General features: G+C 51.5%; 1 protein-coding gene across 5 annotated transcripts in view; it reads left to right on the top strand.

The window, feature by feature from the left end:
- Positions 1 to 12,616, top strand: part of TOX2 (TOX high mobility group box family member 2) — a 152,892-nt gene that overhangs the window by 81,233 nt on the left and 59,043 nt on the right. For all 5 annotated transcript variants that reach the window (XM_066236683.1, XM_066236679.1, XM_066236682.1 and 2 more), the window contains exon 2: positions 5,797 to 5,862. In XM_066236683.1, the coding sequence (XP_066092780.1) occupies positions 5,824 to 5,862 (39 nt within the window). In that variant the 5' untranslated portion in view covers positions 5,797 to 5,823. The remainder of the gene's footprint in view (positions 1 to 5,796; positions 5,863 to 12,616) is intronic.

The following is a 12,616-nucleotide window of genomic DNA, read 5'->3' as shown; positions in this document are numbered from 1 at the left end:
TTTGGGGTGGGGGGGAGTATCTGTTGGTATAGGGACCCAGGAGCCCCTCTGGCTGAGGGGACCACACAGCGTGGGGACAGACAGCCCCTTGAGAAGCCTCTGTGATCTGAGTCCCCGGGGGCCGTCATGAAAGGGTTATCCCGCACATTCAATATTTGCAAAAATGTGAGTTCTTTCAGATTCCAAAACTCATTTCCATGACAAAACTCTTGGGAAGAGAAGATGAAGGCCTGGCTTTTGCAGAACAATCTTCCAGCTGTAATGAGGACTGAAGATGGCGATGGGAAAAGGAATTATAATTAGAATATGAAATGGGGAAAATTAATCTATTCCAGTCCGTGGTAAGAGGATGTTCTGGCGTTTCATGGAAATTCTTAGGCTGTTGTTCCCCCCCCCCCCCGACATTTTTCTTTTTCCCATTTTAAAGTATACGGAAGGTTGTGTGGTGTGCTAAAAGGGATTTTTGACTGAGGGACTGATAAGTTGTGAGCTATGCAGAAAATTTAAGTTCCTGTGGATCTTTGCTTTGGATGTCTCTGTGTGCCCACGGCGCATGTGTTTGTGTGGGCATGGACGTGAGTTCTGGGTACACAATCGCAGATGGTGTGTTTGTGCACTCCTGGGGCCTTCTCTCTTTCCCATGTGTGCATGCTGTGGGTATTGTGTACCCAGGCCCATCATGGGTCTGTGATATGTGCACACTCATGCTTGTGCTGTGGACACGCTTGTTTGTGTTGGTTTTTGTAACCCAGGGATGTGGCACACGTGTGAATAAGTGCTGTCTTGAACGCTGTGTGGTGTGTAACGTGGGCTCCCGCTGGTTTGTGGTGCATACCATGCTTGGCACATTGCACCTGTCCCGTACCTCTGTGGTCGCATACACACTCGGTGTTTGGCATGCGGCGGGTGCACATGTGGGTGTTTCGATCTTGTCTGTGTGCACGGAGCAGGAGGCGGCCCTGCTCTGCCTGAGGCTTAGTGGCATCTCCCCTTGGTTTGTAAGTTCTTTCCTCCAGAAAGGGCCCCTCCGAGGGAGGCTGAGCCAGGGGAGGCCTGGCGTCCACAGGGTCCCCGCTCCCTTTTTTCCCCTCCCAGGGCTCTGATGCGGTGGAGCCCCAGACGGAGGCGGACAGAGCACAGACACCCCTAAGACCTCAGGTGCGCTGTGCACAGTGCTCAGCCGCCAGGTCCCGAGCCCAGTGTGCTCCCGGGCCCGTGCCACCCACCCAGGGGCCACCGAATGGAGGCTGGCCCAGGCCCTGCCCGAACTGCCACCAGCTCCTCATGTCCTACTACTTGAAAGCAGGAAGCCAGATTTACACCCGCGCGCGGTAGCTCCTTCTCCGTTGAGTAGATGAGTGAATGAGTAAGCCCACTAGAAGCAGGTTCTGGGGACATCGGGGACCCACTGCCCGAACCCCTTCTTATCCCAAGCACACATGTCAAAATCCGGGGTCCACTGTTTACTTCAGGGGAGAAAGCACACGGGGCCCCTCCGCTCATGGTGGCTCTCACATCCCCAGTGCCCTTCATCCTCTCTGATCGCCGCGGATGAATCTGTCTTCCCTTCCGGAACCACCAGGAGTCCAAGCTGAAGAGGCTCACAGACTACTCGGAAGCCCAGCCCGTCCCTAAATGTGCCATCCTGGGCAACTGCTCATCCTTGCAACTAGTGTCCTTGGTTTTAAACAGGGGGAAAAATAGCTATCTCGTTAGGTTGTTGTGAGGTTTAAATGGGATCTTTTCTGAAAGGTATTTCCAGTGTCCAGTGTACTCACTCATTTATCAGGTGTTTGTTGAGTGCCTGCTGTGTGCATCAAGGAAGAAGGCACGTGGGGCCCCTCCTCTCACGGTGGCCTCCTTCTAGCTATTTATTTATTTATTTATTTATTTATTTATTTAGTATTTTTCTGAAGCTGGAAACGGGGAGAGACAGTCAGACAGACTGCCGCATGCGCCCGACTGGGATCCACCTGGCACGCCCACCAGGGGCAAAGCTCTGCCCACCAGGGGGCTATGCTCTGCCCCTCCGGGGTGTCGCTCTGCCGCAACCAGAGCCACTCTAGAGCCTGGGGCAGAGGCCAAGGAGCCATCCCCAGCGCCCGGGCCATCTTTGCTCCAATGGAGCCTTGGCTGCGGGAGGGGAAGAGAGAGACAGAGAGGAAGGAGGGGGGGTGGAGAAGCAAATGGGCGCTTCTCCTCTGTGCCCTGGCCGGGAATCGAACCTGGGTCCCCCCGCATGCCAGGCCGACGCTCTACCACTGAGCCAACCAGCCAGGGCCTCGTTCTAGCCATTTATAAATGGGCTGTGACACAGGCCTTTTGGGGACATCTTTTCCTTTCCTCCTCTGACACATACTCCCATATTTTTAAAACCCATACCATTCCATTTGGTTACAACTGCTTTATCACGTTTCAAATACCTGGTTAAACTTCTTCCCCTTCTATTTCCAGTCATTCTTTCTTTTAATTGTGTGGTTTTATTTTTTTTAAAAGTTTTACTTTTATCAAAGTAATATGTGGCCATGGTGACACATCAAATAGTGCCCAGGAGCTTGTGTTGAAAGCTCCCCGCCCTGCTCGCTCCATAGTCCCATGCCTGATGCCAGCCTGCATTAGGCAGTGGGGGATTTGGAAATGACCGGGACACTGTTCCCACCTCTAGGTTGTTCCCACACAGGGGAACAAGGCAGATGTCCAGACAGTGTATGTTGTGAGCCAGAGGAGGTGATAGCCTGGCAGGCCTCCTGGAGAAGGTGATTTTGGAGCCAAGCCTTAATGCATGAGCCCTGAGTGCAGCATGTTTGGAGCCCTGCGTGTAGTTTGGTTGGTGGAGCCCTGCATTTGGGGTCAGTCTTTTTTATTATTTTGAAATTGATTTTTAGAGAAAGAGGAAGACAGAGAGAGAAAGAGAAATATCAATACATTAATCCGTTGTTCCACTTACTCGTGTCGTCATTGGTTGACTCTTGTATGTGCCCTGACTGGGGATCGAACCCACAATCTCGGAGTGTTGAAACAAGGCTCTAAACACTGCGCTCTGCCAGGGCCGTGACATTGCCTTTCTTTTGCTAATTCAGCAGTCCATGAAGGATTTTGTCTGTCCCTGTGCTGGGAAGGCATTTGGGTGTAACCACCCATTCCACTGCCTTCGATGGGAAGACTGCCCTGGTAAAGACAGGTGAATGGTTTAGTGGTGGTTTTATCCATCCACCCATCCCTCCATCCCCCCCATCCACCCATCCACCTATCTACCCATCTACCCACAAGCATTTATGGAATACCTAGTCTGTGCCAAGCACTATTTTAGGTGCTTGGGAGGAACCCAACTATAAGCACTGAACTCAATAAATTATACAGATGCTAGGACAGGGGTCCCCAAACTTTTTACACAGGGGGGCCAGTTCACTGTCCCTCAGACCGTTGGAGGGCCGGACTATAAAAAAAACTATGAACAAATCCCTATGCACACTGCACATATCTTATTTTAAAATAAAAAAACAAAACAGGAACAAATACAATATTTAAAATAAAGAACATGTAAATTTAAATCAACAAACTGACCAGTATTTCAATGGGAACCTTGGGCCTGCTTTTGGCTAATGAGATGGTCAATGCCCGGTTCCATATTTGTCACTGCTAGCCGTAACAAGTGATATGACGTGCTTCAGGAGCCGTGATGCATGCGTCCCGCGTCACCGGAAGTAGTACTGTACGTGAGACATGCCGCACTTTGCGGCGCTTCTGCCGCCACATACAGTACTCCCGGAGCACAGGATGTAGATATTGACCACCAGTGAAAGAGGTGCCCCTTCCAGAAGTGTGGTGGGGGCCGGATAAACGGCCTCAGGGGGCCGTAGTTTGGAGACCCCTGTGCTAGGAGGTAAAAGGGGCTATTGGAGCAAGCACGAGGAAGAGCAGGGCGGCAAGGGGACCTGGGACAGGGGGTGGCAGTGGGGGGCTCTCAGAGTGCACAGAAACGGGGGGGGGGGGCTGGCATCTCAGCCGGAGTTGAGGCAGGCCTCTCTGAGAGAGGCGGGGCTGGAGGAACTGACTTCCTGTGCCTGGTTGCGGGGCGTGTGGATTTTTACAGCCTCCGTGAGAGCTGCTGGGCGAGGTCTGTCAGAGTCACACACGCACACAGAGCCGGACCCAGCAATTAGATAGACTAATCCCTCAGCAAACTCACACCCCCGCGAGACGACGGATGCGCAGAACTACTCACGGGAGCAGGGCTGGGATCGCAAAAGACTACACACAGCTCAACTGCCCGTGTGCTCAGCTAGTCCCACGGATGTGTTACGTCCGTCCTGTGGAATACTAGGATCCGGAAGACAGCATTATGTCCTGATATATGAAAGCCTTCCCCAGATGTGTTGCTAGGAAAAAAAAATCAAGTTCAAAACAGGGTAAAATGCTGTCATTTATGGGAAATAAGGTGTATATATGCAGACCATTCTGGAAAGGGTGGAAAGGAAGCTCGTAGACGTGGTGGTTGCCCCTGGAGAGAGGCAGTGGGTGGCTGGAAGGGAGGGTGAGGGTGGGGAGAGATTTTCACTCTGTTGCTTTTTGTACTGTGGGAATGTTGAACCAGGTGCTTATAATCCAGTAAAAAAAATAAAATTTTCAATTCAAATGGCCAGCTGCCATTGGCGCCCCACCCGGATCGCTTTACCTGCTAACACAGCCATGTCCCATCTGCTGTGAGCGCTGGCTGCAGGTGGCTCCCAGCTGGCTCAGTTCTCTGGGGAGCTGTCCTTGGTCAAGTGGGAGCTGCTCTGCTCAGAAGGTTATGCCTCCGCCTGTCTCCTCAGGGCAGCCCACAGCCGGTGGGGCTACGAAAGGCCGGCCCCTTGCTTCACGCGGGACTAATTCTGTGCTGCAGTTCTCGCCCAGAGCTCCCCGTGGGGTCAGGCTGCAACAAGTCTCCAGCGGAGACCACATCCGTGCTTAGCCCCCTCCACCGCCCTGTCCTGCACCGCCCCCCCTCCCTGTAACGTTATTCCTAACGAGCGCTTCTCAGAAAACACATGCATTTGGATTCTAGGGAAGGGAGCATCCTGGAATTGCTCTACTTGGGTCAACGCAACATCCTCTGTCATTATCCCCGTCTGACAGATGCGGGACCTCAGAAGTTGCGTCACCAGCTCAGGGCCATACTTTAGGGACCAGGGCAGCCAGTGGCCCCGGCGCCCACACTTCTCCCATGTCACCTGCTTCCTCTTGCACGGAAGTCTTCCTGAATCCAGACTTGGCCGCTCCTCAGAGCACAGGACTGCAGTTCCTGGACATCATTTCTACCAGAATTTTACTGCCTGTGACATTGTCCTCAGGGGCAAATGTGAGGGGGCAAAGCCACTTAGGATGGTTAAAACATGAAGGGCATATGTCTGGCAGGCTGTCGTGACCCCAAAGCTCTGGAGATCTCCACCACATGGGATTCCAAATCTAGCTGTTAGCTTGATGTCATTTTGGCCAAGAGAGATATTTGCACACTTCCAGGGACGGGGAGCTCAGTACCTGATAAGGTCATATCTGTGGATAAGGTATGAAGGGCAGAAAGGTTTTCCTCCCCTCACCCTAAGTGTGATGGATGACGCTGCCCCTCAGAAACCCAGGGCTGCTCCCACACCTGGGGGGGGCTCACGGAAGTGGGCACGGGGTGTTCCTGGCTCCGTCTTTGCTTCCCCTTCCCCCTCAGGGTGTTCAGCCCCCTGACCTCCTCTGGCTCTATCTCCTGGGGCCTTCTTGAGAACACTTTATTCAGAGCCACTCCTCTCTCTTTCTGTGTTCCAGTTTGATGGTGACAGTGCCTACGTGGGGATGAGTGACGGAAACCCAGAGCTCCTATCAACCAGCCAGGTGGGTGCCTTGTCCTTTCTGGGTGGGGTGGGGGGCTCTAGCCTTGAGCTGGCTGGAGCCCAGCTGCTTCTGGCATGGGGGCAGGAGGGGTGCAGAGTGGGGGCACAGCCCACCACTATCCTGTCTCAGAATGATTAAGAATATCTGTTGAATCCCCTTAAAAGGGACCGTCACACTAGGATACGGTGTTTTCTGTAAATCACCTACCTGGCTTAAAGGGGCATCATTAAAAACTTGACAAAACTCAGAATGTGTTGTCTACATTTCCCGTGCACAGAGGGGAAAGTTTCAGCCACAGTGAACAGAGATGTCACATGCTCCCTGGTGCTGCTGGCCTCTTGCCACCACATGGCACCCATGGGGACATACACTATGGTGGAGGTACACATGCCCATGCAAAGGCATGCAGGGTTCTCCAGGCAATCTGTAGTCATTTAATACCACTGGGAGGGTCACGGGCGTGGCAGTGCTCCCCGTGGTGAAGGGGGCGGATCATCCCTGGGCAAGGCTGCCCCAGCCCCAGCCCCAGCCCCAACTCTAGGCCAGCCCTCTGGGAGTCCCAGAGGTCAGCTAGAATCTGGTTTTCCACCAAGAGCCTGGTCTCTGAAAATTAAGGTTTCTTTTAGCCGGGAGCATCCTCCTCATACATTCTGATACCAGAAAAGGTCCTCACTACAAACTAGGACAACAGACAGGGTCCTCTCTGCAGGCCGGGACCCTGGGGAGGGACCTCACCACAGGCCGGGACGCTGGGGAGGGACCTCACCGCAGGCCGGGACGCTGGGGAGGGACCTCACCGCAGGCCGGGACCCTGGGGAGGGACCTCACCGCAGGCCGGGACGCTGGGGAGGGTCCTGAGCACAGGCTGGAACAGCGGAGGGGGTCCTCTCTGCAGACTGGGGTCCCCAGCTGGCCCTCACTGCAGCCTGGCGTCCTGGAGGGTGGTTCCCTGAGGCAGTGGAGCCTGTAGCGTGGCAGCGTCTCAGGGTGCTGGGTGGAAAGCCGAGGACTTCCTTACCACTGAGCACCTCGGGGAGCTAGAGGTCAAGCCTGTCCCTGCACTGACCCCCACCCTCTGTCTGTGCAGTCATGGTGGTCGTTCCACGTTGGGTGGGTCATATTTTCCAGCTGGGGAACCAGAAGCCTATTAGCTCACAAACATTTATGTATCCTACCATGTGGCAGGTCTCGTGGGGGACGTAGGTGAGCAGGACGTGGGCCTGTGGCCCTTTGGGAGCACTGCCAGCGAGGGAGGGTACTGCGGTCCCAGTGTGGCGTGGAAGTGACAGGCAGGGCATGCCATGCCCCCAGCCCACCCCGGCAGGTGCTCGTGCGGGGCCCTCCATGCACGCCCCTTCCCTGCCCTGTGACCGTGTCAGCACCATGGTGCTACTGCAAAGCTGTCTTTATATTTCACTGCCTTGTGCCAACCTATAGGCCACTGGTGGGCAAGACTCCAGATCCTGGAAACGCTCATGTCGGATGAGACCACTGCAATTATTTGATGGTCCATAACCAGCCTGGAAATGTGGTTCAGGGGTCAAGACCAGAGCTGACCCCTGAACATCTCATTGGAGCTCTTCCGTAGTGTTTCAATTGCATTGTGTTCACACACTGAGCTGTGGCTCCCAGCACCACCCACCAGGGAAGTGGGACTCAGTGGGGCTTGGTGTCTGCTCTAGGCTTGGGCCGAGGGGAGCCCCGTCCTTGGAAGAGGAGGTGCAGGCCAAGGAAAAGTTCCTCCAGACTGTTAACAGCAACAGCCTCAACTGTCCACCCAACATGTCCCAGTTTGCAAAGGCCTTTCCTCAGTGGTTATTTCAGCTGATGTTTACAAGTCTTGAGGAGGAGTAGACATTATTGTTAACCTATTTTATTGATGAGGCAACTGAGGCTCGAGGACGTTGACTGGCTCACCCAGGAGGCAGAACCGCTGGGTTTTGAACCTGCTGTGTATGTGGAGAGCTCCATCCCCTCCTCACGGCTGCCATCAACTTGTTTCAGCTTATGTGTCATTCCTCGGAGAGCTCTTGGTGACCCTAGAATCCAGATTAGGTCCCCTTCCCATGATTTTCTCTCATGGTTCCATGTCCTTTTTTTTTTTTTCCATTTTTCTGAAGCTGGAAACAGGGAGACAGTCAGACAGATTCCCGCATGCACCCGACCGGGATCCACCCGGCACGCCCACCAGGGGCGGTGCTCTGCCCCCCAGGGGGCGATGCTCTGCCCATCCTGGGCGTCGCCATATTGCGACCAGAGCCACTCTAGCGCCTGAGGCAGAGGCCACAGAGCCATGCCCAGCGCCCGGGCCATCTTTGCTCCAATGGAGCCTTGGCTGCGGGAGGGGAAGAGAGAGACAGAGAGGAAAGCGCGGCGGAGGGGTGGAGAAGCAAATGGGCGCTTCTCCTATGTGCCCTGGCCGGGAATCGAACCCGAGTCCTCCGCACGCTAGGCCGACACTCTACCGCTGAGCCAACCGGCCAGGGCTCCATGTCCTTTTAATTCATGACATTTATCACTGTTTATGGTCATCTGCTTACTTGTGTAATGACTTGGTTAACATCTGATTGTCACTCCAAGATTGTGACCTCTGTGAAGGCAGGATCTTGTCTGTCTTTTTCACTGTTGTGTCCCCCATTGCAGCACAAAGCCTGGCATATAGGAGGCACTCAAGAAATCTGTGTAATGAGTGAATGTGAATGTGGCTCCTCCTCTTCTCCGATTTCGGTTTTCCCAACAGTGGAATGAGGTGGTTGGACTAACGAGAGTCTTTGCAAGCCTCTGGTGCCATTACTCAGAGACTCTTCCTAACTTAGAACTCTATGAACAAGAAACCAGGATTCCCTAAGGTTGACTAAGTCCACCCAGTGGCATGTGCCAACCTTGATGCGAACAGATTTAGTGACTACAGTCTAGACTTCTTATAGTGTATCAGTTAGCTTTTGCTGCATAACAAGTACCCCAGAACTTAGTTTCTTAAAAGAATAAATACTTACCTACTTCATAATTCCATGGGTTGGCAGTTTGGTTGGGTGCAGCCAGATGGCTCTTCTGGTTGTGGCTAGGGTCATTTTAGTGACAGTAGGAAGCTGCCAGGTCACCTGTAAGCTGATTAGTATGGGGGACTCACTTCTACCCCACATGGTCTCTTGTCCTCCAGCAGGCTAGCCGGAGGTTGTTCACGTAGTAGGGGAAGGGTGCCCAGAGCAGCAAGAGCAGAAGCTGCAAGATCTCTTGAGGTCTAGGCAGAGACCAGGCACATGACTACTTTCAGTACATTCTATTGGCCAGACCAAGTCATAGGACCCATCTAGATTTGAGGGATGGGGAAATAGACTCCACCTGGTAATGGAAGGAGCCGCACAGTATTGTGGTCCTCGAACGAACTAGCACGTCTGGGAAACATGGCCTGTTGTTCACGCTGATTTTGCTGAAGAATAGCAGACTCTTCTGGGACTTACAGATCCCAGTGGTTTGCTTGGGCTCCACTGGCCTCCAGCTCTTAATGGCAAAAATTCTATATGTTTCCTTCCAGTCTTTTCCCTGGAGTGCTTGCTTGAACTCAGACCCACACATTTGCACACAAACACCTTATGTTTGGTGCCTTATCAACTGTAGGAAATGTATTGTCCCAATTACTGGAGGATTGACATAAACATGAAGGCAAAATGAAGGTCTCTTAGCCAATAGAGGATTCAAAGGATAAACACTCTGAATGGCATAAAATGCAGTTTATAAATACCATTGAGTACAAGGTTTACCCATTCAGCAAATGTTTATCGGGCACCTATTATGTGCAAAGCTCTGGACGTAAGCCGGAAGCCATTTCTGGAAGATGTTTGCTTCCATAACATCCATTTTCATCATATAGAAAACCTGCTCTTCCTGAAACTGCAGCTGAGACAGAGGTTCCTACAGGATGTCTATCGGCCAACCGTGTCCCCTTTTAAAAACTTTCACACCAGCTCTTTTGGGCTTGAATGTTTCTTTTGCAAATGCATCCTCCGTTGTTTGGTTTTTGCACGTTTCTACACAATTCCTGCACAGCTGCCTGAGCTTTCACACTCGATCCCTTTTTCCCCTCCTTGGACCTTGCGTTTCTTTTGCACGAGACTCCCCTGGGTGGTCTCAGGCTGGACGCAGTTCTCAAGCATGGCTTCTGGCCCATCATCACCTTCTGAGGGCGGAGGGCCTGGTAGAGATCGGAGCAGACAGAAGGTACAGGGGGTCAATATTTCCTGGTTATGTGACCTGGGTCGAGTCCCCCTCTTCCTGGGATGAGGGTCAAGAGGAAGGGAACTGGGCTGGCTTCAAATCCCAGCTCTTCCCCATCCCAGCCTGGGGCCCTTATGTAAGTTCCGCCAGCTTCCTGACCAATGGGAAGAGGAGTGCCTGCCCCCGAGGGTGTCTGAGAGCTGCAATAGGTGTGTGCTGTGCATTCTGTTGGTGCCTCCCCCGTCCCCCTGCACCAGGCCAGGGCAGCTCTTCACTGCGGTCCCTCCTCTGGAGAAGTGGCCTCCGCCCAATGGGAACTGTGAACCAGGGGAGCGTGTGGTGGGGACGGTCTAAACAGCCAGGCCCCTTGACTCCAGGGCAGACCAACTCTAACTCCTCCTGGAACTCCCGCCAACTCCGGCTGAGACCACATCGTAGCTCAGCTCAGCTCCGTCCCCTGTCCTGTGCTGCTTCCCTCCCATCCTGTCTCCTGAGTCCCTTCTCAGTAAGTCACTGTCATAGCAGTTCCCACCCCAGGCTCTACTTCAAGGAAATCTAACCTAAGATAATGTGTAATGTGCCTGTGTTCCATCAAACTAGCTATGACTTATTTCTGTTGTTTATTTTTATTTGTAACTTGATTTGCTACCAATATTTTTTTTTTATTATTCAAGAAAGTGATTTTATTAAGAAAATTTTAAAGTTTTTCAATTAGAGTTTATGTCGAATATGATTTTGTATCAGTTTCAGGTATACAGGACAGTGGTTAGACAATCAGATTCTTTACAGCGTGTTCCCCTGATATTTCCAGCACCCACCTGGCCCTGTGTGTACATAGTTATCACAGTTTTATTGACTGTATTTTCTATGCTACAGTTTGTTATTTCTATTGTTTTTATTACCATAAATAACGCTTTGGTTGCACAAGACAAAACTCTGTTTCCCTCTTGTGCTCACTTACAACTCTGTGCCTTTGTGCGCGCTCTTTCCTCTGATAGGAATCCCCTCGTCATTGTCACCCAACACATGCCTATTTGTTCTTTCAGGGACACTGCAAATGTCACCTCCTCAGTACAGCCTTCCTGGCTCTGGGTAAAGTTTTCCACTCTGATGGCTCTAAATACTACTTCTGCTGGGGGGTTCTGACTTTGTCATAAAAGTTACTGAAAGAACTCTGTGTGTTTATGTGTGGGGTGGGGGGAGAAGGAGAGAAGGAAGGAGGGAGGGAGGGGGGAGAGAAAGAGAGAAAGGGAGGGAGAGAACTAAGAATTGGAACATGACTATGTCTAGCACATTCAATCAGTCAAAGCAAGTCACTGGGCATTGTTAGTGAGAAAGAAAAAAGAGAGAGATTGATATTGAATGACACGATCAATTTGCAGTTTTAAAAGCTCTCCATGGCAAGGGTGGAGACAGGGAGACCACACAGGAGGGTGTGGATTAGGCCAAGAGGAAGTCTGGTGTGTCCTAGATTGTGGTAGAGGAGGTGGACTAACACGGATGGATCTGAGAGATGTTTTGAAAACCAAGTTGGTCGGTCTTTAGGACGATGGACGGGACAGAGAAACAGAGGAGGAACGGGTGGCTCCCCGGCTTCAAGCACTAGCCCATTTTCCAGCATGGTGGCACCATTTTCTGCACTGGGGACAAGCTGAGGAGATACAGGTTTGAGGAGGTCGGACTGGGACGTGTTCTATTTGAGATGCTTGTCCAAGTAAGTAGGTAGTTGTCAGAGCCTGGAGCTCCTGTGGGAAGTGAACTTGGACATTCTCAGCCCCTCATATTAAAACCTTGAGAGGATGAAATTTGCAAAGAGAAAGAAGAGTGAGAAGAGGCAAAGACCAATGACTCTTAAATTTCGATCTCTAACATTTAAAAACAGCCTGGTCTGTGGTGGCGCAGTGGATAAAGCGTTGACCTGGACTGCTGAGGTTGCCAGTTCAAGACCGTGGCTTGCCTGATCAAGGCACATATGGGAGTTGATGTTTCCTGCTCCTCCCCTCTTCTCTCCCTCTCTCTCTTTCTCTCTCTCTCCTCTCTCTAAAAAAATGAATAAATAAAAAACACTTAAAAACAAAGTAGAGGAGGAAGAGAAGACCGTGAAATAGGTCCAGAAGCAGTGGCCAGAGGCAATGTAGAATGTGCAATCCTAGAAGCCATGGGCAGAGTGTTCCAAGAAGGAGGGAGGGGGTCTGGGGAGAAATTATATTGGAGCCACAGCTCCTTTTCTATTAAAGAATAAGCTGTAAATAATTAAAAGATTTATATGTACTCAAGGAAACCATAAAGACACCAGGAAAAAAAGCCTTTATTTAAGCTTTGGAGTGGGAAAGACATTTTATGCCTCAAAGTCTTAGAAGAAGAGACTTAAAAATTTGACACACTGTGTCTTAGACACATCATTTACTGGAAAAAAAAAGCAAGGTGGAGCACAGTGAGTACATAAATTAAAATAAAAAAAAACAACTGTCACATAGCCAAAACAGCATAGGTAAAGTAAAAAAGACAAATGAAAAACCAGGCAAGAATATTTTCAACT

Source organism: Saccopteryx bilineata, chromosome 6 (genome assembly GCF_036850765.1).
Source record: "Saccopteryx bilineata isolate mSacBil1 chromosome 6, mSacBil1_pri_phased_curated, whole genome shotgun sequence".
Classification (NCBI taxonomy): Eukaryota; Metazoa; Chordata; class Mammalia; order Chiroptera; family Emballonuridae; genus Saccopteryx; species Saccopteryx bilineata.
The sequence above is the reverse complement of the archived record's forward strand: the minus strand, read 5'-3'. Positions and strand labels throughout refer to the sequence as shown.